The sequence below is a fragment of the Tasmannia lanceolata genome, unplaced genomic scaffold (genome assembly GCF_043159265.1).
Source record: "Tasmannia lanceolata isolate RefF3 unplaced genomic scaffold, GAP_Taslan_0.1 ptg000025l, whole genome shotgun sequence".
NCBI classification, from domain to species: Eukaryota; Viridiplantae; Streptophyta; class Magnoliopsida; order Canellales; family Winteraceae; genus Tasmannia; species Tasmannia lanceolata.
In genome coordinates, this window is record NW_027518702.1 from 3,759,389 (window position 1) to 3,786,194 (window position 26,806).

The following is a 26,806-nucleotide window of genomic DNA, read 5'->3' on the forward strand; positions in this document are numbered from 1 at the left end:
ATACACCATTGATCTTTATGGGAAAGAGGCTTTACATCCCTTACTAATTAGTTTAAGAAAATGGATGGAAATATCAAAACTTAGGGGATTATGTTTCCAAAATACAACCACCTTTTATAGGTTTCCACAACAATCAGACTCTTTGCGCCTTTGAAAATTTGCCCATATAAGAAAAATAGGGCATGGCTATAATAAAAAGTCAACAACTGTCTCGAGAACTTTAGTATATTTAAGTGCCACTATCAAAATCTACCATCGTGTTTCAAACACTTTAATTCATTTATATGGAGTGACAGGAAGTCCCATATAATTTCTGACTTTTCCTTAGTTCAAAAACCAAGGCAGCAGGTTTTGTCTCCACCCGCCCCTTTACATTCTCACGGTCGGGCATCATATAATTTCTCTAAAAGGAGAACCTGCCAACCTCTTCATCTTCACCGTCATCGTCCTCAGAAAACTGTTCAAATTCCTCTTCCTCTTCTTCTTCTTCTTCTTCTTCTTCTTCTTCTTCTTCATCATTGGCTTCATCCATCATTCTTCTACTGTCTTCTCTGTTCTTCAATCCAGTGCTCAACACCACAGTTTCTCCCCCAGATTTCTCCATGTCTTTCCTTAGCTTATCCATGTTCACTCGCTGACGCTCCTGCTCCAACTGTTCCTTCTCTGCCCGTCTCTTGTCAAGATCAGCTCTGAGATAAGAAAACAGAACAGAAAAATTAAGAAAAACAATCAGCAGCTCAAGGGATAGAAAAAGGATATCGCCACTCCACAGCCATAGTTTTGATTGGGAAAAAGAACAGAAGATCTTAAGTGAGTAATACTCGTAGTTTTGCATATACTCATTAGCACTCGTTTCTATGGCATTAAAGAATGCTTCCATTCCAGTGCCAGAAACTGCAGAGACTCCAACCGAACGGAGGTTCTGATAAAATTCATCAAGAACAACTGAAAGGCTTCACGTTAGGGTTGAGGTGTATGAATTGTCAGACTCTAGCGCTGCATGAAATGCCCCAAAATCTTCCATCCACTGTCGCCAAAACATTACAGCACAAAATGCACTAAGAATCGAAAGAAAAGATGGAACTAATTAATGATAATTCAAGTGAAAATGTAAAAAATACAGGATAAAGGAGAGCACGATACTGTTCCGGAAAAAACAGCTAAATCCACAATGAGCTTGGTATTCTTTAGCGCTTTACACATTAAGATAATGAGTTGAAGTAGAGAATTCATGTCGAAGAAACATGATTTGTTTCATGAAAGTTCTTCGAGGGGATAAATTCAGTCATCAGAGAGATGCTCCAAAATGTGGACCCGAATAAAGTGGTTGTCGAAGGGGACTCTCTCAATGTCATCAGGTGGCTAAGAGGTTCACATTCAGTACCATAGAGATTTGCAGCTTTATTCAATGGAATCCAAGATATAATTGGGGCAGCATGAATGTCATTCAATCATATCAGGCAGTCAGCTAATAGCGAGGCAGATAGATTAGCAAGAGAGGGAGATGCCAGGGAGAGTGTCAAACTCTTCGATCCCACCCCAAGCCCGCTGTTTATTGTACTCTCACTGTTCCTCTGTCATGAGTTTTGCTATGGTGTTTGTACTGTGAAGGACCTTCTCTCGGTCTCAATTTGCATGAATGAAATCTCTTTACCATTCAAAAAAAAAAAATCTTGTTCCGGTCAGTATAGCTATATTAGAATGATTTTGGGAGGCTTTTAAACCTTCTAGTCTCATTACTTGGATTCGCCACGTGGGTGAAATTTAATACCCAGTTTTGAGTTTTTGACTTCATTGAGTTAGTAGAGCTAGGATTGGCTGGTGCGAACAATTTAGGTAAATCCTAGATGTTCGTTGCCACGCAAAGGCACGGTGTGAGATAAACAACCTCTTCTCATTTGTAGTTGCACCACAAAGACACAAAGAAAAATATTTGTGCTGGCTAATATAAGGCACAACATTACTTGATAAACAACCACTTTTCATTTGTAGTAGCATGCCAGGTCTACAAAAGAGAACAGGGATGGAGGCATCTCATTTTGGGAATGATAACATTGCATTATACATGCTGTGTTTATTAAACTAATGCACTAGCCAGATCACCATTGTGCAGCACCAGGAACATAATATATAGACATTCAAGGGGCCTATTAAACTAATGCAGTGGCCAGATCGGGAGATGATTTTAAATTTGAAAATGATAAAATTGCCCTTTATTTAAAGAATGTTAACGGTGGCATTTTCATCTTCTCACACCCTCTTGGTTTTTAGAGTTTTAATACGGTGTAAGCTTGCATAGTTCAGTATTTTTCAAAATGTATTGTACGGCCCACACCATAGGATGATCCAAACCGTCCATTTGATGGGCCAGAAAGTTAATAGGTTGCGCCCAAAATATCATTTACATAGGATGATCCTAGCCCTCCGATCTATTTTGCATGGTATGGAAATCTCGAAAGGGTGGGAAGGCTAGCTAGGATCATATTATGGAAATGAGTTTTCGGGCAAAACCTATTTACGTTGTGGCCCATTAAATGGACGGTTTGGATCATCCTATGGTGTGGGCCGTACATTTCTTTTTGAAAATAATGGACGCTTATACACCATATAAAAACTCTAGATATTTGTACACTCAACCCTTTCACCTTAAACATGTTATCCCTAGCTCCTCCCCAGTTGTGCAGGCGTCCCAGGGAGGTTGTTACTGCCAAGAAGCTGCTACCAGGGCTGCTTTCACCTCCGCCTTCCCTTGTAATCAGATGGAGGAGAAAACATGCGATCGATCTCCTTCCATCGTGGAAGAGCTCATCCTCCCACTCAATCACTGCCTTCTAGCCGTACCGGGAGCTATCAAGTCCGATCTGAAACGGATTGTAAAACCACTGCCAGAAGAAGCTTGAAATCTTAGCTAGATGTGGAGGTGGTACGTAGGTGAGGTCCCGAACGCCAGATCTCAGATACGGCCGTGAGTGATAGCGGCAACTGAGTTGGGATTGCATTGACTGGAATTTTAACAGATTCCTGCAGCTTAATTAATTGGGTTATCCCATGCCATATGTAGTGTCCAAAGAAAAGGAAAGGCGTAGGGTCGTTTGTGGAGGGTGCTTTGGGTGTTGGAGAGCAACAAGCAATGTCAGGGTGAGGAAAGTGGAGCAGCGGCCCAACCGCTCCAATCCGATACGGGAAGCCAGGGAGTGTCGCTACTTAATCTGATTTCATATTCATCATGCCCTAGCTGCCACTCTATTACTTCCCAAAGAAGTTTCCACTGAGAAGGTGGATGGTTCTATCCGGCAAGACTTTAAGACCTATTCTACGCATATGGATCAGCATACATAGCTTTTGTATTTATAGAAAGGGACGTAAAATATCTGGATTAAGAAATGACAAAAACTAAAAACAAGTAAGGGCACCTTGGGCTACCATGAATCAGTTTCTTCAGGAGGATAGGGGGTGAAGTGGCTAAAAATCAGGAAGCTAGTGCCTCTCGTGGTAGTTGGTCATAGAGCACGAGGAGCACAATTCAAAACTTATCGAGGAAGTGTTTACTGATTTAGGGAAATGATATCCCCCGTGCGAAACAGCTAAAATCCTCCCTTTAACGTTTTTCATTGCATTTAAAACTTAACAAATAACGTTAGGGGGGGGGGGGGGGGGGGGGGGGGATTTATCAGGAGAAAATCACAGACTGTGGGCTAATGTTTGGAGAAATTACGGATTGCGGGCACCTTTTAAAACAAGCACAAAAAAGGGGCTAATCTTCAAAATCGGGTTGCAAAATGACCCTAATACCCTTCTGACATCATAAGAGTCCTCGTATGTTGCCCTTCCAGATTTTCTCGATTTGAAAACGTCCAATCATTATCTTAAAGATGAGAATGTGGGAGAGTGAAAATATCATCCAAAAACGTACCAAACGATCTTAAAGGATGAGAACGTGGGGAGTGAAAATATCATCCAAACCATTCATTTGTTGGGCCACAACATATATAAGATGCACCGCATAAATCATCTCCCTTGGATGATCCCAACCCTCAGATCTATATAGGTTTCTATAACGAACAATCCCATTGTAGATAGGACGATTACGATCATCCAACTTTACGTAACAATAAGAGACAGATTAGGAACTGGTTTAAGAAAAAAATCCGAAAATAAAGGGGAACTTTACGGAAAAAATAAAACTAAACCGAGAGAGAGTTTAGGAATTGATTTAAGCAAAGAAATTCAGAAAATAAAAGGGTAAATTAATGGGAAAAAATCAAAGAGAGACTTATTTAAGAAAAAATCCCAAAATTAGGGGGCTAATTTTACGGAAAAAAAAATTAAAATAAATCTATCGACTTAAGCCTAATAAAAAAAATCCTAACTTTTAGGGGGACAATTGAGTACGCCGGGCGCCAGCAGAAATAATGGGTACGCCAGCAGAAATAATGGGTACGTCGGCGGATTCTAGGGTACGCCGGCGGATTCTAGAGTACGCCCGGAATACCGAGTACGCTGCTCGATTTTCTGGGTTCGCCCACGAATTATAGGTACGCCACCGGAATATCAAGGAGTACGCCGACGGAAATAGGGCGTAAGCAGAAATAATGGGTATGCCGGCGGAAATAATTGGCACGTCGGCAGAATACCGAGTATGTTAAAGTATAAAAGATAAATAACGCCTCTCTCCAACAGCTTAAGCTTTTGGAGAAGTTGGTAAGTTAACATGGTATCAGAGCCAAAGGTCTCGAGTTCAAACCTCCCGGATAGCAAAAATCCACATGCGATGGTCGGCCCAAAGTGGGACCACATGTGCCACGTGTTTGCCAAGTGGACCACACTTACGGGGGAGTGTTAAAGTATAAAAGATAAATAACGCCTCTCTCCAACAGCTTAAGCTTTTGGAGAAGTTGGTAAGTTAACATGGTATCATAGCATAACGATCCTCTGCCTTGAGCACAATAAAGAGTATTGTCTTCCTCCAGCGGACGGCCGATGTAGCCGTCCGCCCGGCCCAAATCTCTTCGCCTTCTTCCGCTCTCTCTTAATAGCTCTACTTGTTAAACCATACGTCTAGCTACGCCCCAAGATTTGATAAAGGCAGCCATACAATATGATTTTCATGTGTTTCCTCTTATATTCAGATCTTATCATTTTCCTCGAAACAAGTTTTTTTGTCCCCCACTATTAATATCTGCACCGCTCCTTTTTACACTATCTAGTGTTTCTTATGATCTTGATGTTCGCCAATAATTATTTTGCTCGGCCTATTATTGTCGCCCATCTCTTTGCTTCTTTTTTTCTTCTTTGTTGCCTATTCCGGCATTGGTCCATTGTGACCCATTTCTTGCCCATTCTGGCATTGGTCCATAGGGACCCATTTCTTGCTCATTCCGGCATTGGTCTATAGTGACCCTTTTCTTGCCCATTCCAGCATCGGTCCATAGTGACCCGTTTCCAGATGGTTCGGTATTCAAAATCGGCCTAAATATGACTCACTCATTCAGGATTGAGTCAAATCCAGTTCATTGAAGCTCTTCGCGGCTCATCTTTCATGTGGCACATTTTTCATCAACATGCGACAATCATCTTCGGCAATATCGGTGACATATATCAAACGGACATCAATCGTGGCAGTGTGCATCAAAATTTATAAATTTTTCTATTTCTTTTTGGGGATATCTATTGTAATCAAATGTATATCGATTTTCAATCCATATACATTTGAGGGGGCATATTAGAGAATGAAATCAAATCAAGATCAAATATTCTGAGATTAGAAGATTTGATTTGATTAGGCCATATTGGTTGGTTGGGTTAGATTAGGCAAGTGAATTAGATTAGGATAATGTCTTTCCATAATTATCTTAACCTCTTGCTATGTTTATCATTTGAGTGTTCTATAAAAACACTCCTTGTGCTTAATGTAAATCATCCAAGAATTAGTGAAATCTTCTCCTAATTTTACCGCTGCCGGTTTTTTTGGGTTTGTCACCAGATTATAGAGTACGCCGCCGGAATATCAAGAGGTACGCCGGCGGAAATAGGGTGTAAGCAGAAATAATGGGTACGCCGGCGGAAATAATGGGTATGCCGATGGAAATAATGGGTACAGAAAGGGGAATAATGGGTACAGAGGGGTATTATTATAAGACACATAATAGTACAGAGGGGTATTATTAGAAGACGCCACTGTTTCATATTGATGTCCACGTGTCGTGGATCCGACCGTCTATTCATATTGGCGACAGCCAAGATTTAAATGAACCCAATGGACTCTGGGTTCACAGAAAGATTTCAAATCCAAACCAAACCGACTATGTATAGAGCCGCTAGAGTTCCAAAAAGTTTTTCAACATGTGTCAGGCATCCATCCGTCTCTAGGTATTTCTGACGGCCAAGATAGAAACGAACCCAAGGTTCTGTCGGTTCAAATACCCATTATGCCGGCGGAAATAATGGGTATGCCGGCGGAATACCGAGAACGCTGCCGGATTTTCTGGGTTCACAGCCAGATTATAGGGTACGCTGCAGGAATATCAAGGGGTACGCCACCGAAAATAGGGTGTAAGTGGAAATAATTGGTACGCCGATGGAAATAGTGGGTACAGAAATGGGAATAATGGGTACAGAGAGGGGTATTATTAAAAGACGCCACCGTTTCATATTGATGTCCACGTGTCGTGGATCCGACCGTCTATTCATATCGGCAACGGCCAAGATTTAAACGAACCTAAGGACTCTAGGTTCACATAAAGATTTCAAATCCAAACCAAACCGACTATGTATAGAGCCGCTAGTGTTCCAAAAAGTTTTTCAACACGTTCAGGCATCCATCCATCTCTAGGTATTTCGGCCAAGATAGAAACGAACCCAAGGTTCTGTCGGTTCAAGTACCAGACGAACTTCGTGAAACACGTCAGTAATGAAAAAGGAAGTTGAATGACCTTTATGTTGATGTCAGAAGGGTATCAAGGTCTTTTTCCAACCCGATTTTGAAGATTAGCTCGTTTTTTGTGCTTGTTTTAAAAGGTGCCCCTAATCTGTAATTTCTCCAAACTTAGCCCTAATTCCGTACTTTTCTCTTTTATCATTCCCCTTCGTTTAACATGGAAAAAATGGCAATATTGTCAAATTTTTAGCCTGATTTGGCCCTGTGTGGGCTCCATGTTTATGACAAAAAAATGTAGGGGAATCATATTCCCCCTCTGACGGATAAAATCCTGAACCCCCCCTTACCGGTTTTCGTTAAGTTTTAATTAAAGGGGTTGAATTAATCCACTCAGTGAACCAATCTCACGGGGGGTAATCATTTCCCAAAAATGGAATGCTATGAAGAGGTTGGCAGTATAGTCCTCTCGGTTCCTTTATTCTCTGCTATGTGGTATAGTCGGCTCGCATCATTAATTTCCTATATTTTCAGCCATAATCTGGACATAACGATACCAACCTTCCACATGTTAGGACGGAAACATCATCTTAAGTGGCTCCTCTTGTCATTTTACAAGTAATTTCTGACGACTTTAAATCGATGTTGTTCAGAAGTTAATTAAGCTTCTTCTATTTACTTAAATTTATAGCAACAAACCATCTAAGAACAAGGAAAATACTTTTTATTTTAAATTACAAAGAACATAAAACTTAAACCACATCTATTAAAATATAGCAGGATGGGGGTTCACTTTTCTTAATTTTTTGGACTTTTGGAAACCATATTAGTGTTCATCACTCCTAACAATTTCCATTTTTATATTGACTTGATTTGAATAGTGAGGAAATGATATGAGAAAAATATCTCTCATCTCTATCTATTAAAAGGCATCCCACCCATATTTCAATAGATAGAAAATATATGCGAAAATCATGCAAACAATTCCCACAGCTCTCCTTATTCGGAATGTTCCTACAATATAGGGATCTCTAACAGTCTCTGAGAGACGTAGATCTCTTTTCTATCATCCACCCTCCAACCGACGTGGCTTCCTCATTAAAAAGAAAAAGCATTAAAAAATCTTGCAAACAGTATTGGTGTGTTTCCTATTGCGACTAAAATGTTGAGATTCCGTATCTCTCTCACGAAGGGAATGTTCCTAAATTTTACCCAAACGCTTTGGTTTTCTATTCCCTATCAACCTTCCATGGCTGTCATTAATCACCTTGAGGTGTTGATGTGTCTTTAATTTACCATTTTCCATGGCCTAAATTGGTCGAGGAATGAATTTATCTGCAAAAAGAGTTCCTGATCGAACATTTTTTCCGCCCAACGAGGCGACGATATGTGAGGATGGTCTTCTATGTATCAACTTTGATTGATCCTAACCCAATCAAAGTTGGAGGGGAAAATGGACAGACACTGTTTCTGCCCATTTTTTCCCTCCACAAATGGCAGGGTTAGGATGATCCTGAAGGGTTGATTTTTGGTACACATCCTATCCACGGAAGGGCCTTTCCACATGAATGCTTTGGATCCTAAAGTATGTGCAGCTGCACAGATAGCTTATATGTGCAGCTGCATACTTCATTTCGTCATATATATATATATATATATATATATATATATATATATATATATATATATATATAGAGAGAGAGAGAGAGAGAGAGAAGTGTTGAGCGCACCATTTTTTTTGTGCGCTTAAGTTGTTATAACGCCTGCCATTGGTGCACTTTAGTGGGACCAAACATTTAAACGAATGGGAGGCGTTATAACAACTTAAGCGCACAAAAAAAAATAGTTTTCTCATATATATATATATATATATATGTGTGTGTGTGTGTGTGTGTGTGTGTGTGTGTGCACAGAAACAGGGTGGGGCCACATTTTGGGTGGGATCCAAAGCATTCATTTGATGGGCCCTTTCATGCGTAGGGTGTCCACAAAAAATCAACTCCATTGGATCACCTTAGGGTGTCCATTTGTTTGGCAAAAAATGGACAGATTTGTGGACAAACAGTATCTGTCCATTTTTTCCTCACAAATGGACACCCATTGGTGATCCACCAATGGAGCTGATTTTTGGTAGGCCACCCATCCATGATGGGCCCAATGGCACACCCCCTTATTTCTGTGCTCGAGCGTAGATAAGTTTATCTGCGCTCAAGCGCAGAAACCCTTTTCTTATATATATATATATATATATATATATATATATATATATATATATATATATATATATATATATAGAGAGAGAGAGAGAGAGAGAGAGAATAGAGTTCCTAAGGTGTCACCTCATATAGCTTATATGAGGTGGCGCTTAAAAACATAAGGGGCCCACTTTGTTTGGATGATCCAAAGCATTCATATGATAGGCCCTCACATAGATAGGGTGTGCCTAAAAAATCAACTTCATAAGATCATATATATATATATATATATATATATATATAGAGAGAGAGAGAGAGAGAGAGAGAGAGATAGGGGAAATGGTTTGTGTGTGTGTGTGTGTGGGGGGGGGGGGGCATATTTTTTGGGGGATCCAAAGCATTCATTTGGAAGGCCCTTCCATGGATGGGGTGTGTACCAAAAATTAGTCTTTTAGGATCATCCTAACCCCACCATTTGTGGAGAAAAAATGGGTATATATATATATATATATATATATATATATATATATATATATATATATATATATAGAGAGAGAGAGAGAGAGAGAGAGAGAGAGATTGTGTGCAGCTTATATATGCATGGCTGCACAAACCAGGGGGGCACCTTTTTGGGGGGATCCAAAGCATTCATTTGGAAGGCCCTCCCATTTTTTGGGGGATCATAACCCTGCCATTTGTGGAGGGAAAAAATGGGCATAAACAGTGTATGTCCATTTCCCCCTCCAACTTTGATTGGGTTAGGATGATCCTATAGGGCTGATTTTTGCTACACACCATATCCATGGAAGGGCCTTCCAAACGAATGCTTTGGATCCCCCAAAAAATGTGGCTCCCACTATGGTTTGGGCAGCCATGCACAAATAGCTTATATGTGCAACTGCAGAGAAACCATTTCCTCATATATATATATATATATATATATATATATATATATATATATAGAGGAAAGTGTTTCTACTCGGTCCCCTAGATAAGCTTATCTACTCCTCCCTTTAAAAAAATACAGTGGGCCCACGCTGTTTGGATGATCCAAAGCATTCATTTGATAGGTCTTAACATAGATAGGGTGTGCCCAAAAAATCAGCACCAAAGGGTCATCCTAGCCCTTCGTTTTGTTAGCCACACCGTGTCCAAAATGGACGCATATAAACGTGGACGTTTATATGTGTCCATTCTGGGCACCACAAGGCACTACAAAACGAAGGGCTAGGATGACCCTTTGGTGCTGATTTTTTGGGCACACCCTATCTATGTTAAGACCTATCAAATGAATGCTTTGGATCATCCAAACAGCGTGGGCCCACTGTATTTTTTTAAAGGGAGGAGTAGATAAGCTTATCTAGGGGACCGAGTAGAAATACTTTCCTCATATATATATATATATATATATATATATATATATATATAGAGAGAGAGAGAGAGAGAGAGAGAGAGGAAAATGATTGTGAGCTTGAAGCTCATATAGCTTATATGAGCTTGAGGGCCCAAACACATGTGAGCCCACATTGTTAAGATGATCCAAAACATTTATTTGAAGGCCCTTAGATAGATAGGGTGTGTACAAAAAATCAGCTCCATAGGATCATCCTAACCCATCCAAAAGTGGAGGGCAAAATGGACAGACACCGTTTGCCACAAATCTACCCATTTTTGCCCTTAGCTTTTGGAGTTGTTAGGATGATCCAATGGAGCTGATTTTTGGTACACACCCTATCTATGATGGGGCCTTGTAAATGAATGGTTTGGATCACCACAAAAAATGTGGGACCCGTGTGTTTGGGCCCTCAAGCTCATATAGCTTATATGAGCTTGTGGGACCCATGTGTTTGGGCCCTCAAGCTCATATAGCTTATATGAGCTTGAGGGCCCAAACACATGTGAGCCCACATTGTTAGGATGATCCAAAACATTAATTTGAAGGCCCTTACATAGATAGGGTGTGTACAAAAAATCAGCTCCATAGGATCATCCTAACCCATCCAAAAGTGGAGGGCAAAATGGACAGACACCATTTGCCACAAATCTGCCCATTTTTGCCCTTCGCTTTTGGAGTTGTTAGGATGATCCAATGGAGCTGATTTTTGGTACACACCCTATCTATGATGTGGCCTTGTAAATGAATGGTTTGGATCACCACAAAAAATGCGGGACCCATGTGTTTGGGCCCTCAAGCTCATATAAGCTATATGAGCTTCAAGCTCACAATTATTTTCCTCATATATATATATATATATATATAGAGAGAGAGAGAGAGAGAGAGAGAGTTAAGTGAAGCTACATATACGTGTAGCTAACTTGGCTACACCAACAGCTTAAAATACAGTGGGCCCACATTGTTTGGGTGATCCAAACCATTCATTTGATAGACCCTCACATTGATAGGGTGTGCCAAAAAATTCAGCTCCATGGGATCATACCCACCCACTGTATTTTAAGCCGTTGGTGTAGCTAAGTTAGCTACACGTATGTGTAGCTACACTTTTCTCATATATATATATATATATATATATATATATATATATATATATATATATATATATATATATATAGAGAGAGAGAGAGAGAGAGAGAACTGTTGGTGCGCACCATTTTTTGGTGCGCTTAAGTTGTTATAACGCCTCCCATTCGTTTAAATGTTTGGGTCTTGCTGGGTCCCGCTAAAGCACACCAATGGGAGGCATTATAACAACTTAAGCGCACAAAAAAAAAATGGTGTGCTCAACACTTTTCTCATATATATATATATATATATATATATATATATATATATATATATATATATATATATATAGGAAAGTGTTGGTCAGCTTAAGCGCCCAAATCACATGGGTCCCACATTTTCTGTGGTGATCCAAACCATTCATTTGCAAGGCTCTATCATAGATAGGGTGTGTACCAAAAATCAGCTCCATAGGATCATCCTAACCCCTCCATTTGTGGAGGACAAAAATGGGCAGATTTGTGGACAAATAATGTCTGTCCATTTTGACCTCTACAAATGGATGGGTTAGGATGATCCTATGGAGCTGTTTTTTGGTAGACAACCCCATCATGTAAGAGAAAAAGAAAGATCTACATGGGTGGATCAATCCCATTTTCCTCCTGTGATTAAAAATCAATCTACATCTTGCGATTAAGTGTTTTCAACCTTGCGAATTTCATAATAGAAAGAACCAAAAGATGGAAAAATGACAATCCCCAGTCCCCTGCTCAGAGATGTCTAAAGAAAGATGAGTTATCTCAATTGTTTGTAATCCAACTATAAATGCATATTTTTCAAGGAACTATATAAAGAACATCTAAAAGAAAACTTTAGAGAGACAAGGAAGCCCTTGCATGCATGTTGAGGCCACATCCTCAAGGCTTTCATTAGGTACCGAGTGAAAAGAAGCAATCCAATAAATAAAACTCGGAGGCCAAAAGGAAGCGGAGAGGATGGGTTAGAAGGACCTCATACCTATATAATATGCAGTTTATAACAATAAAGGATAACTGGCTTAATTATTCTGAACAGTTTCAGTACACAGTGGGTATGTCACTGATTATCCTAATCATTTTTTTAACGTCATTAATGGAAAAGAACGAAAAATTTCCAACATAGCATAGCTTCCCATTTGGACTGTTCTTATACACAGGATAGAAAAAAAAGGGGGAAATGATATCACCACTACAGTATATTGATGATCACACTCCACACTTTATTAAAATAGTACGGTATGGCCCGCACCATAGGATGATCCAAACCGTCCATTAGATGGGCCACAGCCTAAATAGGTTGTGCCCCAAAAATCATTTCTATAGGTTGATCCTAACCCTCCGATCTTTATAGGGTTAGGATCAACCCTCTAATATTCAGCCCCTCTATAGATCGGAGGGTTAGGAATTTAGGATCAACCTATGGAAATGATTTTTGGGGCACAACCTATTTAGGCTGTGGCCCATCTAATGGACGGTTTGGATCATCGTATGGTGCGGGCCATACCGTACTTTTTAATAAAGTGAGGAGTGCGATCATCAAAATACGGTAGTGGTGATATCATTTCCCAAAAAAAATTCCATAAGCAATGTGCAGTGAACATCAGCTGCACAGAATAGTAGCACTATTAGACTGAAAATTAATTTTCTGGTTATGATAATCACACTCTTCTTTATTTGTCATTTTTTTTTGAAAGATAACTTTTATTAACGTATGAAAAGGAGTAGGAGGGGACAAGATGTCCCCCAGGCCCACATAATACAAGTGACCATAACATTTCCGCAAATAGAGAATAGAATATAACCCGACTACTCAGCGACCCTAGCGAGGTGCATCACCATAGATTCCAGCATCACCCCGCTTTTTGCAAGTTGGTCAGCCATCTCGTTTGCCGACCTCCTCCGATGCTCAATCAACGAGTTGATCTTCCGCACAAGATCTTTGATTCCCATGATGAGCGATCGAATCCTCCATGGGCCTTTTGAATTGGTGGTTGCCCAAACGATCGTGTTGGAAGAGTCCCCCTCGACGATGAGTGGTCCCCTGCCATTCAGCAAACCATTTCAACCAAATGAGAAGGGCTTTGACTTCAGCTTCATTGGCATCACAGATTCCAGCCGGTCCCGAGTACGACATCAAGATCGTTTCGTTTGAATCAAGGATCACCCCTCCAATCCCAGCTTTACTGGGATTGCCAATTGAGCTACCATCCAAATTCAATTTATATGAACCACTCGGAGGGGGAAACCCCTTGGGTGTTATCCTGTCCTTCACCTTGCGTTCCCAAATGATATCATACCAGTTTCTTAGGATTTCTCCCGTCCCGTAATGGGTTCTGGCTTTAGCTTTGACCCATGAGATTAAATCAACTTTTATCTGCAGGCTCACCCATCCTGGAGTTTCTCTCCTTCCAGATGTTCCACATTATAGCATACAGCATCATTTTCCATAATTTCTGCCCAATTTCTCCAAAAATTCCACCACCCCAGCTCAAAATAACCGATCTAATTCCTTTTTGAAATACCCAAAACACACCGAATGATCGCAACATATTCGCACAGATATGATGCAAAGGGACAATGCAGGAGCAAATGATCAATACTTTCCTCTGCCTTTTTACACATTACACACCAGCTAGCGAGATGTAGTTTTCTTTCCTTGAGTCAGTCACAAGTATTAATAGATTTATGTATCGTGGTCCATGCAAAGGCGGCCACCTTTAGAGGCACCTGCGACTTCCAGACGATGGCACGACGTCTAGCCTTTTTGTTTCCGTCAGTAATGGCAGAGAACAATGATCTCACATTGAAGATACCATCGGGATCAGGTTCCCAAATTCTATCGTCCAGAGCGAACGATGACCAATAGTGCGCTTCCAGTAACTCGGTCATAGAGGCAAAATTATCAATTTCATCTTCCTTGAGGTTCCTACGCAACCTAATGTCCCAGAATCCCCTCCCCAGTTCGCCATCCCTGATCAAGTACTCCGGAATTTTCGCCTCACCATTGATGGCTAGCCTATACAAATCCGGATATTTGGAAGATAGAGGCATATCCCCTTAGCCATACATCCCTTTACCCGCTGAAAATCTGAAAAAAGGTTCAAACATGTTTCGCACCGAACAGATTGATCTCCAAGCTTCGGATCCCCTACAACTAGATGGGCTTCTTGCATTCCAATCACCCCAATCAGTGCCATATTTATCCCCTATAATTATGTGCCATAATGTCTTTTTTTTTCTCGCCATGATGCCATCGCCATTTAGCCAAAAGCGACTTGTTTCTTAATTTGATCATGCCAATGCCCAGTCCACCACGCTTCTTGGATCGAGACACTTTCTTCCATCTGATTAGGTGTTTTAATTTCTTGTTTTTATCATTTTCCTCCGATAGGAAATCCCTGAGCAGCTTCTCAATTCTTTGAGCAGTCTTTGCCAGAATCTTGAATAGAGACATAAAGTAGACCGGCATATTTGCTAATGAGGCCTTTATCAGTGTGATTCGGCCTCCGAAGGAAATGTATTTCTTTTTCCAAGAGGCCAATTTTCTTTCTATTCTTTCCACTACTGGGTCCCATTGAGATGCTTTTGGTACTCCATAACCCAGTGGTAGCCCAAGATAAGAAAACGGGAGATTCACCACTCTGCATCCGATAATATTGGCGTAATTCGATACGATTGTGTGTTCAACGTTAACTCCAGCTAGGCCACTTTTTGAGAAATTAATCTTCAGTACAGATGTAATTTCAAACCATCTGAAAACTCTTCTTAAGTTTTTTACCGATGAGATATCCTCCTCAAGAAACATAAGAGTAACATGAGCGAATTGGAGATGGGTTACCGAAATGGAATTGCGACTAGGCTTCAGGCCCTTAAGGAGACCTTTTGATTAGCTGTTAATAGCATTTTTAAGGGTTCCAACAACTAATTAGAACAGTGTAAAATGAAAGAGTTCCATTAGTAAAACATGGGAATGCAAACATCATTTCTAAAAAAATGCCACAGATTGACAGTACGTGGCTTACAATTATTACAGATAATATGCAATGTGGGAGAATATCACATTCCAATGATTCCTGTCAGTGGAAACTCACAACCTCGTGTTACAGGGGAAACTTTAAAAAATGGAAAAATTAATATAGAGCATAATTGTCATTTAAAATCGGTTAAGGATGGGAATCCGAACTTGCTAATCCAATTATAGTTTGAAGGACATGATGTTTTACTTAAAAAAATCTGGGAGATTCCATCATAAAAATGACTATATACTCAATGTTTCAATACATGTGCACACAATTCTGCCAATCACTCATAATGCTCATGCTTCAAACAACAAAAGATGTAAAGATTTTAAGAAGGGAGTTAAACGCGGAAGATCAACAGAACATGGACATTAAGTAAAAAACATGAGTTCAATGGTGTTAGCTAGTGAAATTAAAAATTGGTGGCATGTAAGAACTAAAAATATATAGAAGTTAGAGGCCAAATTCAAGTGAAACGTAGAAGGTAGAAGCAAATGAAAGACCATAACACCTGAGGATTGAGAAGGTTGGTGGAAGTTACGGACCCAATTATGGATTTGTTCAGGCCTTTGAGGTTTCGATATTTAAATGAAACAATTCCATCTGGCTGAATTGAAGCCTCAAAAAGAAAGACATTATCTTCACAGGCAATTCCACAAACACTTGGCATGCTTATTAAATATCCTCCAAAGAAACAGAGAGACATGAATGAGGGAGCCTGTAGTAGATACATTCTGCAGACCCTAATGCTCCGTTTGGTTGCTCGGGATGGCTCGGAAAGTAGTGGAATATGAATTCAAAGGTAGTCAAACAGGAGGAGACAAGCATTTTGATTTGTCTAGAATTACCCTGGAGAATAGTGGAGCAGTGTTTGGTTGCACGGCGTATCCTCAGAAAGTATGAGAATAAGTAGGGGTGTCATTACCAATATAAGGATAGAGGGAAGAGAGAGAGAAAGAGCATCATTCTCTAGGGCTCTGTTCACTTGTGTTCCCGAGAAAGGAAAGGAAAGGAAAGTTGCTATTTTTTTCCCGAGAAAGCAGAAATACCATTGTTCTCTTACATTCTCAGGAAAATGTATATACTCACGTGGAAATACGAAAAAATAACGTGGAAAATCTGTTTTCTCGCCAAACCCTTCTCATATTTTCCCTTCAAATCGACTGGAAAATCGTTTTCCCGACGTCGCGAGAAAATACGGGAGACTTTCACGCATCCTCTATTCCTCAGCGAGAAGAAAACCCTCGTCATCTCCGGCAACTTTCATCCCCTCCGGCGAAGTCAACACTCCGGCAACGCTACAAAAGGTCAGATCTTCTCTCTCTCTCTCATTTTCTCTTTTTTTCTTCCGGATAAATGACGAATCTCCCTAGGGTTTGGATTTCGTTTTTCTTCGGTTTGGGGTTGGGTTTCTTCTCAACGAAATAAGGTTTTTTTCCTCTGTGTTCAGATCTACATGCATACTAATTTTCATGGAGTTTTTTGTGTTCTGATCTACATTTCAGGGTGTTTTCTCGCCAAACCCTTCTCATATTTTCCCTTCAAATCGACTGGAAAATTGTTTTCCCGAGGTCGCGAGAAAATACGGGAGACTTTCACGCATCCTCTATTCCTCAGCGAGAAGAAAACCCTCGTCATCTCCGGCAACTTTCATCCCCTCCGGCGAACTCAACACTCCGGCAACGCTACAAAAGGTCAGATCTTCTCTCTCTCTCTCATTTTCTCTTTTTTTCTTCCGGATAAATGACGAATCTAGGGTATGGATTTCGTTTTTCTTCGGTTTGGGGTTGGGTTTCTTCTCAACGAAATAAGGTTTTTTTCCTCTGTGTTCAGATCTACATGAATACTAATTTTCATGGAGTTTTTTCATTTAAAGGTGATGTGTTCTGATCTACATTTCAGGGGTTCTGTTTTTACATTTTTTCAGCCATTACTAGACTTTTTTCATGTGTGTTCTTGTGGGATGACTAGGTTTTTTTTTATTTTGGGTTTGATTTGGCAGTCTGTTGTTTATCATCATGTTTTTTGTTATTAGTTCTTGAGATTGATTTTGCCCTTCTTTTCTGCTCTCTGGGTATGCCGTAACTGCTTGTAATGCCTTTTGATCTTGATCATGCTTTCGAATTACGGTTTGATTTGGCAGTCTGTTATTTATCTTCATGTTTTTTTGTCATTAGTTATTGAGATCGAGTTTGCCCTTCTTTTCAGCTTTATGGGTAGGAAGCGACTGGTTGACTTAACTTCTCTCCTTTTGTCTTTGAACCTGTACATTATGGTTGGTGGGTTTTTATTTTTACTTCATTTGTTGGTCTGGTGCTCTCTCTGTTTCATGGAGAAGGGTTGCAATAATATCTCTTTTTTGACCTGGGAAACTAAATTTATTTATTGTTGATTTCTGCTTGTGATTCTGTGGATGTATTTACTGTTAATTTCTTGATTGTTCTTTTGGGTTCTGGATTTCATGGAGAAGGGTTGCAATAATGTGAACATATGTTAGTAGGAGATTGTTTGGTGTTACGGTGGTTGTGGTTGCTTGTTGGTGCTTTGGTGGTTGGTGGTGGCTGTAGGAGTTTTGTTTCGATGGTTGTGACTGTGGTTATGGTGTCTTTGCCGGTTGTGTTATTATCCTAAATGTTATTTGTTTTAGTATTTGGTAGGGTTACCATCATGCCTCGTCAACCAGCAGATAGGCGGATGTTGATCCTTCGAGCTGCAGCTATAGTAATCTCTGCGGCGGCCGCAGTTACGCTTAGGGTTCGACTATACCTTGAGCAGAATATTACAAGAGCCCCTTACGAAAGCGGGTACTTAACCCGTAGGACCTTTGTTAGACGTATCACGCACGCAGAGAACCATTGTGTTGCTCTTCTTCGAATGGATGTTCGGTGCTTCCGCTCCTTCGTGGGCCTTTTCAGAAGCACAACATTGTTGAAAGACACAATTCACTGCACTGTTGAGGAACAGGTGGCTATTTTCTTAAGTGTGATTGCACACAATGAAAGGAATCGTACTGTTAGGGCAACCACAAGAAGGTCAAGGGCTACTGTTTCAAAGTATTTTAATAAGGTTCTCGACGCTGTTCTCATCCTACAAGACATGTTCATAGTACGTCCATCAAGGGAGACACCACGGGCAATCCTTGATAATCCTAATTTTATGCCTTACTTTAAGGTACGTTTACGATAGCTACGCATTTCGACTGAAGGTTGTTAATTCAAGTTGACATCTGAATGTCCTTTTTATAGGATTGTATTGGTGCAATTGACGGGACCCACATTCATGCAAAAGTATCTGAGGATATTCAAAAAAGATATATTTGTCGTAAGCACTTCCCATCCCAAAATGTGTTAGCCTGTTGCGACTTTGACCTAAAGTTTACCTACGTCCTTTGTGGGTGGGAGAGGTCAGCATCGGACTCACGGGTGTTAGCATCTGCTATATCAAAGCCGAACGGGATTCCCATTTTGCCAGGTAATAATTAGCTTATTAGACTGTTTGTATTGATGCTGTTTCTGTAGTACTTAGCTAATTTAATTGTAATCCTTTGTTTGATTGTAGGAAAGTTTTACCTTGGTGATGCCGGGTATCCGTGTCTGTCCCATTTTATAACTCCAATCCGAGGTATTGGTTACCATCTCAATCAGATTAGAGGGCGCAGACCTAGGAAAGCCGTGGAATTGTATAATCAAAGGCATTCTTCAGCCAGGAATGTAATCGAGCGAACTTTTGGTGTCTTGAAGAAGCGATTCAGCATATTAAATTCAGCACCCATGTATTCATATTCCAAGCAGATCGACATAGTGTTGGCCTGTTGCTGCGTCCACAACCACATTAGGAGGGAGATGCCTGACGACTCCTACATTCTGGGCAAGTGAACAGCGAGAAAATAACTGTTGTGCAAAATATGTTTAATATGGGTTTCAGCATATTTTCCCTTGCTTTCTGGGCAAGTGAACAGCGAGAAAATAACTTTCCTGCATATTTTCCCTCCCTTTCTGGGCAAGTGAACAGCGAGAAAGCATGGGAAAATCACAGTTTCTTTTCCTTTCCTTTCCATTTTGCCACGTCAGATTCCTTTCCTTCCCTTTCCTTTCCTTTCTCGGGAAAACAAGTGAACAGAACCTAGAAAATTCAACCAAAATTTTTTAGTCTTGGAAGGATTTGCTTTTAGAGGGGACAAGGAATCCACATCATCACACAAATAATTATTACATGGGAGAAATCCAAGGGAGTCCAATGCTATTTTGGCAATCAAACATGGAATGGCATGCCAAATCCCAACCAAATTCCGACGGCTGCCGAGCTTTTGTGCAACCAAACGAAGCATAAGGAAATGTAAAAATCAAGAGCCTGAATGAGGGAGCTTCTTTGTGATCCATTTACTGTAATAATATCAAGAGCTACAATTAAGAGAAGAGAGAGAGTAGATACATGCAGACCCTAAGGAATGATCACAAAGAGGGTATAAATGTAAAAAATAAATTAAAGTTTACCTATGGAAATATTCTGCTTCCACCTCTTCTTCTCCTTGATGAGTTGATCGAGAGAGATTCCTTCTTCTTTAATACAGTAAATGGATCGAATAAAAAACTTCATCAGTTGGATGGGTTTGGAGAGAGAGATTAGAATCGAATACAACTGAGGGGCTGTTCTATTGCAAATGAAGGGGAAAATGAAGGGGTTTTATGGGTTTCAAGCAGGGAGTTTCATCGAGGGAGAAGAAGAAGAAGGAGAATCTAAAATGAACTTTAAATCAAAGGATTAAATAAAAAAGAAATTTCTGAAAAGGAAGAAGAAGAAGAGCAAGAAGAAGTAGTAATTATAAGAAACAAATTTTTGAAGCAGAAGGAGAAGAAGAAGAGCAAGAGAAGTACATACCACTTTCAATCTCTCTATCTGTGTTGCAGCCTCAGAAAGCGAGAGATGGGGAAAACCCCAAAATTGACAAGGATGATAGATTACTGGAGTCTTTTTACTACAGCAGATTTGCAGGAAAAAACCCTGATTCGAAAGGAGGATGGACGGCTCCAAAGAACCCCAACTTGGAAAGGATCATAGATGGTTGTAGTTTTTTTTTTCCAGGGCGGTACTGTGGAGAGAGAGAGAGAAAGAGAGAGAGTGAGAGAGAGAGAGAGATAGAGAGATTCGCCAATAATATGTGTAGCAGCAAGCAAGGCATTCTGCTGAAACTGATCGGTCACGAAAACACCACACAGAGACTAATCCCTTGATGTTATCCTTGCTGGATCGTTACAAGGTAGCATTTGACAAACCCAAGGGCTTACGTCCGGAACAATCCCAGGACCACAAATAGTCCTGCAGACCAACAGCAACCTAGTCTCGGTCAGACCCTACCAATACGCGCACTGCCAGAAGAATGAGATAGAGCTTATAGTCCGCAATATGCTCAAAGAAGGATTGATCCAGCCCAGCCAAAGTGCCTACTCTTCTCCGGTCCTGCTTGTGAAAAAGGGTGATGGAAGTTAGAGATTTTGTGTAGAGTACCGAGCACTTAACCGAGAAACGGTTAAAGATAAGTATCCTATACCTATCATTGATCAACTTCTAGATGAATTGCAAGGTGCTGGCTGGTTTTCCAAGCTGGATTTACAGTCGGGATACCACCAAATTCATGTGCACCCCTCCGATGTGCATTTCTTGGTGATGCCCTTTCGGCTCACCAATGCTCCCTCTACTTTTCAATGTCTTATGAACGACATATTCCGACCGTACCTCCGAAAATCAATATTTGTTTTCTTCGATGATATTTTAGTTTACAGTAAAACATATGAAGACCATTTACAGCACCTTCATTTAGCCCTGGATTTACTGTATAAACATCAATTGTTTGCTAAATGGTCCAAATGCAGGTTCGGTCGAACAACCATTGACTATTTGGGCCATGTAATTTCAGCCGTTTGCTAAATGGTCCAAATGCAGGTTCGGTCCAACAACCATTGAATATTTGGGCCATGTAATTTCAGCCGAAGGAGTGAGGCCAGATCCAGAAAAAATCAAATGTATACAGTCTTGGCCCAAGCCCATGACAGCGAAGGCGTTGAGAGGGTTCCTTGGATGTACCGGGTACTACGGGAATTTTATTAGGAATTATGGAACCACAGCAGGCCCGTTGCACACCAAGCTTAGGAAAGATGGCTTTAAATGGACAAGTGAAGCTGAACATGCACTTGAGGCCCTCAAGCTTGCCATGACCTCTACTCCAGTTTTGACCCTCCCCAACTTCGAAAAAAACTTCTTAATTAAATGTGATGCTTCCAGTTGCGGAATAGGTGGAGTACTTATGCAAGAGGAGAAACCGTTGGCATTCTTTAGTCAAACACTGAAGGGAAAAAGTTTACTTTTGTCCACCTACGAGAGACAGCTGCTAGCCATTGTTCTATGCATTAAAAAATGGCGGCATTATCTAGTTGGTCTACATTTCGTTATAAGAACAGACCAACACAGCTTGAAATTTCTGCTGGAACAACGCATTGCCACTCCTGCGCAAGAGCAATGGCTGCTCAAGTTGATGGGATACACTTATGATGTAATCTACAAGCGGGGGCAGCAGAACACTGCTGCGGATGCACTTTCAAGAAGGGAAGAAGAGGCTCGTCATTTCTTCAGCCATACCCCTTTGGCACGAATGGATCAAGGCAGAATATGACACTGATGACTTCCTCAAAAACAAGTTAAAAATGTGGCAAGAAGGAGCTCTCAAAGATGGAAAATCCAGTCTTCATAATGGACTGTTATGTTACAAGGGCAGAATTCTCCTCGGGCACAACTCGGGCCTTATAAAGGACCTCCTAACGGACTTTCATGAGTCGCCATCTGCAGGGCATTCTGGATATCGTCCCACATTAAAGAGGATTAGATCAGTCTTCTATTGGCCACATATGCGCTCCGCTGTTCGGCGATTTGTTAGAGAATGTGATGTCTGCCAACAGGTTAAAAATGAAAAAACTTCTCCTGCTGGGTTACAAAAACCATTGGCCATACCCGAACGCATTTGGGAGGACATCTCCATGGACTTTACTGAAGGACTGCCATTGTCTCAGGGTAAGAGTGTCATCTTCGTAGTGGTCGACCGTCTCTCAAAGTATGGTCACTTCGTTCCCATGCAACACCCTTATACAGCATCATCAGTTGCTCACTATTTGTTGAGAATGTGGTTAAACTACACGGAATGCCACACTCCATTGTGAGTGATAGAGGGGCCACCTTCACTAGCATATTTTGGCAAGAGCTGTTTCGTCTGAAGGGACAAAACTCAACATGAGTACTGACTATCATCCTCAATCAGATGGGCAGACAGAGGTTGTTAACAGATGTCTCAAGAATTATTTAAGGTGCTTCACCGGGAGTAAGCCTAAAAAATGGGTAAAGTGGATTCCGCGGGCTGAGTGGTGGTACAACACATCACGCCACTCCATCATCAAGATGAGTCCGTTTGAAGCCCTTTACGGATTGACCCCTCCCTCCCTTACAGCATATGTTCCAGGAACCATGAAGGTTCACTCAGTGGACCAACTTTCGAAGGAAAGAGAGAGTTATCTCACTCCTTAAGGACCACCTTCGAGCAGCTCTGGAAAGGATGAAGAAACAGGCCGATAAGTGCCGGACTGAACGACACTTTCAAGTTGGAGATTGGGCTTACTTAAGATTACAGCCATATAGACAAATATCAGCTGCAGCCCGAAAAATTGGAAACTTGCACCTCACTATTATGGGCCCTTCCAAGTTGTCAAAAAAAATAGGGCCAGTAGCATATAAATTGGATTACCCGCATCATCGTGAATCCACCCTGTCTTTCACGTCTCACTGCTCAAAGCCAAACTTGGTTCAACAATCCAGCCCATTCAGGAGCAGCCCATGGTGAAAGACGATGAAACTCTTCAGCCACCTCCTCAATTTGTACTTGATCGACGCATAGTTCAGCGAGGAAATCATGCAGCCACGGAGATACTAGCCCAATGGGAGGGTTCGAATGAAGAAGATGGTACATGGGAAGGCTTTGACAACATTGCTAAACGATTTCCCAATCTGAACCTTAGGGACAAGGTTCGAAACCGAGGAAGGTGGAAATGTTACGTGCGCTTCCAAGGCACGATCAAGCTATTAGTAGTCTGTTATCAGCAGCCACGAGTCATGCATCTATAGGGGTTGTTATTGGTTCTGTTAGTAGTAGTCAGACGCTGTTACAAATGAAATGTAATCATTATCTATATGTAGATCAGCAGCCCTATGAATGAAAGGGGATTTTACCCCTTTTCCCCTCTTAATTTCCATTTTTTCTTCTCTTTCAAGCTAGACCACCACGTATCATTTGTTTGTAACTGAATGAAGAATTGTATACCAAAATTTGTGTTTTTGCACAGAAAGGAGGACGGAGAGGCTGATCAATCACGTCGCGAACCGATTCGGGTTGGTAACACTGAGACACTATAACACATCCAATCTCTGCATGTTATAGCTATTTAGGGAAAACTGGGGATGATAAAGGTAGATACTGATGCATATCAATGTCCACTAATGCTTACATTGAACCAGAGAAAATAAGAATTGCAATAAAATTTGACAAATATAGGGCTAAGAGAGAGAGAGTTACTTGAGTTATCCTCCACATCTTCGGTCCGGGTTGCAACTTCAGGTGGTAAAGGAACATCTGTAAAATATATAGAACGGAATAGATTCAGAAATAATCAGTCGAGAAAATGCTGTATATTAAAAGCAAGAGGAAGGTAGGAGGATACCATCATAGGGAAGGGTGTCTCTCATCCATTCCTCATCAACAATATCTAATAGAATTCCCATGCTAACAACATCTACCATCTTTATTTAGGTTACCAACACAAACATATTAATACAAATAACCATTGGAAATGGAACTCGTAAACCCTAAAAGGATATCAAACCAACATACCTCAAAGACTTGCGGTTCAGACCCGAACTAAGGGGCAGAAATATGGGTGGACTTGTAGAGGCGAGGCGAGGTGGGAAATAAGAGTTCGAGCAAAATCCAAAATTTAACTTTATTTAAATATAATTTGTTTTACAATTAACAATCGTGACCGGTTCTATGGTGTAGTGGTTAGCACTCTGGACTTTGAATCCAGCGACCTGGGTTCGACTCCCGGTAGGACCTCTTTTATTTTTTAAATATCTTTTGGACCAAAGCCATCCCTCGATGTATTGGATTGCAAGAATTCTTCTGACATAAGTACAACAGCCCCTATTTAGCCATTGATACACTGACAGGGGGGTGTTCCTGGTGATCAAAAGGGGCGGATATATCATTTCCCTTCTTCTTCTTTTTTGTTGTTGGAAGTAAGTTGGCGGAGCACTGTCTGCTCTAATATTTGTGTTAAGTTCGTAAGTTTGGTGTGTGCGCTCTTGTTTTTGTTTCTTCTTTCCATACTTTACTCCCTGCAACAGTTACATTGCCTAATGCTCAGCGCCCACCATTATTAATCTTCATTTTCTTCTTGTTTACTACTTAGCACTGAATTCGGGCAGAATGATATTTCCATGAAAGTATCTAACTCATGTAAAGTTTCATTTTTACTATTTGGTTCACATCTCTCATTTGTTTGGAATTTTAGATTGTACAGTTTGGTACTATGGTTAGCATTTTCATAGAAAATTATTTAGGCATGGTAAATAGAAGGGTGACCTTGCAAGTGATTAGAATGCCCTGATCTCATAATAGAGTCAAAATGCCTTGTAAAATGACCAAAGTATCACATTTTATAAAAATTGCAAAAATAGCCCAACTGCTATGTGGGTAAGAGGGAAAACAAAAGACAGGGTATTTTAGTTGATTTTTATGAGATAAGCATACTTTGTTTATATTCGTTGTGATACGATTATTGTAGTTATTTTTTGGGAGGATTTTTTTTATCAATGTCTTTGAAAAGAGTTGTTATGGTCATTTTTAATGGGATATGTGTATTTTGGTCATTTTCTATTCAATTGGAGCACAAGGGTGTTTTTTTCCCTGTATTTTGATGAAGACTTGGCCCATGAATTTTTTTTTTTTTTTTGCTAGAAAATAGAATCCATACATTAGAAAATCCCTTGAAGTACACTTAAAACTTAGGATTTGTAATGTTTCCCAACATACTTTTTAAGAATTTATTTTAATTTTTCGTTGGGCAACAATTCAGTCTGCCAATTTTAACCTTGTATTGTGATTTTCTGAAGGCTCTGATGCCAACTCTTTAGTACCTCAAGGCCCTGTTCGTTTGCGATTATAAGCAACCGATTGTGATTATAGGCGATTACAAAAATAATCAATTATAATAAAAATAATGTTCTGCGAGCATCATTTCACAAGTGATTATGGCCCATCCTATATCAACATTAAATGTCCAGAATACCCTTCAATGTAAGTATAACTTTACAACTACAAAATCCATAGTAAGGATATGTTATTACAGTTTTACAACTATCCCAACATGCGTTCAATTGCACTCTCTAACAGCTGGGCAATTACAGGGAAAACTTCGCACTACATATGGATCTGTACATGTCAGAAACCCAGACAGCACCATGGTTCTTCCTTGCTGTTTTCCTCTTTGCCTCCTCATCAAAAGTCCATCTTTTTTTATGGCAGTTTGATACCATTTCTCCATACAATCAAAGTGTGGCCTCACCTTAAAATAAGTCAGGTCCCAAATATTAGTTCAACCAGACAATCCTAATGGCCTGCAAAACAGATTTTGAGTAGAAAGGAAAGTGAACCTACATTCTAGAAAACATAAGATCATGCAAACAATAGTTAAGAGACAGTGTTTAAAAACCCGTTGACTCGACTCGGAACTCGCCTGAGTCGACTCCCTTTTACCTTGGCCGAGTTCCGTGTTGCACCGCATCTGCATTCCGCATTTTGCCCTACAGAGTCAATAAAAACTCATTTGACTCCCCCGAGTTATGACCGTGTCAACCGCGTTCTTGGCCGTGTCCGCACATAGCTGACAAGGATTTTTCTTGGCCGTGTTCCGCGTCACATCCGGTTAGATGGGGTTGTGAGGAAAGTGTTGGGAATGACAATGGAGAAGAGGACATTGGTGGATTATATGACACATTTTAGGAAGGATTTTGAGTTGTCAAACAAGCTGAGAGGGATGTTGGTGACGCACCTTGAGATGTTTTATGCGAGCCTTAAGGGGTAGAGGGACTCTGTTTTTTTGGTTGAGGGGTATGATGAGAAAGGT

At 40.5% G+C, this 26,806-nt stretch overlaps 1 protein-coding gene and 1 non-coding gene across 8 annotated transcripts; one reads left to right on the plus strand and one right to left on the minus strand.

The window, feature by feature from the left end:
* Nucleotides 1–24,773, minus strand: LOC143857851 (GPN-loop GTPase QQT2-like). Of its 7 annotated transcripts, XR_013238774.1 has the most exons (5): nucleotides 24,344–24,503; nucleotides 24,199–24,255; nucleotides 21,136–23,175; nucleotides 20,081–21,044; nucleotides 15,491–19,969 (listed from the first exon to the last, which is right to left on the minus strand). XR_013238774.1 is itself a non-coding variant. In XM_077368366.1 (4 exons), exons 3-4 carry the CDS (start codon nucleotides 878–880, stop codon nucleotides 404–406), a joined length of 345 nt encoding a protein of 114 aa, XP_077224481.1. In that variant the 5' UTR covers nucleotides 881–1,027; nucleotides 24,199–24,255; nucleotides 24,344–24,503; the 3' UTR covers nucleotides 1–403. The 7 variants fall into 7 exon arrangements, 4 of the variants coding, with proteins under 4 accessions (XP_077224481.1, XP_077224482.1, XP_077224484.1 ...); XM_077368366.1 differs by lacking the exons at nucleotides 15,491–19,969; nucleotides 20,081–21,044; nucleotides 21,136–23,175 and adding exons at nucleotides 1–689; nucleotides 822–1,027; XM_077368369.1 differs by lacking the exons at nucleotides 15,491–19,969; nucleotides 20,081–21,044; nucleotides 21,136–23,175 and adding exons at nucleotides 13,194–13,609; nucleotides 24,514–24,773 and having other exon boundaries at nucleotides 24,344–24,422.
* On the plus strand, nucleotides 24,664–24,735 carry TRNAQ-UUG (transfer RNA glutamine (anticodon UUG)). The gene has a single exon. It is a non-coding gene; the product is annotated as a tRNA-Gln (tRNA).
* Nucleotides 24,774–26,806: the final 2,033 nt, after the last annotated feature.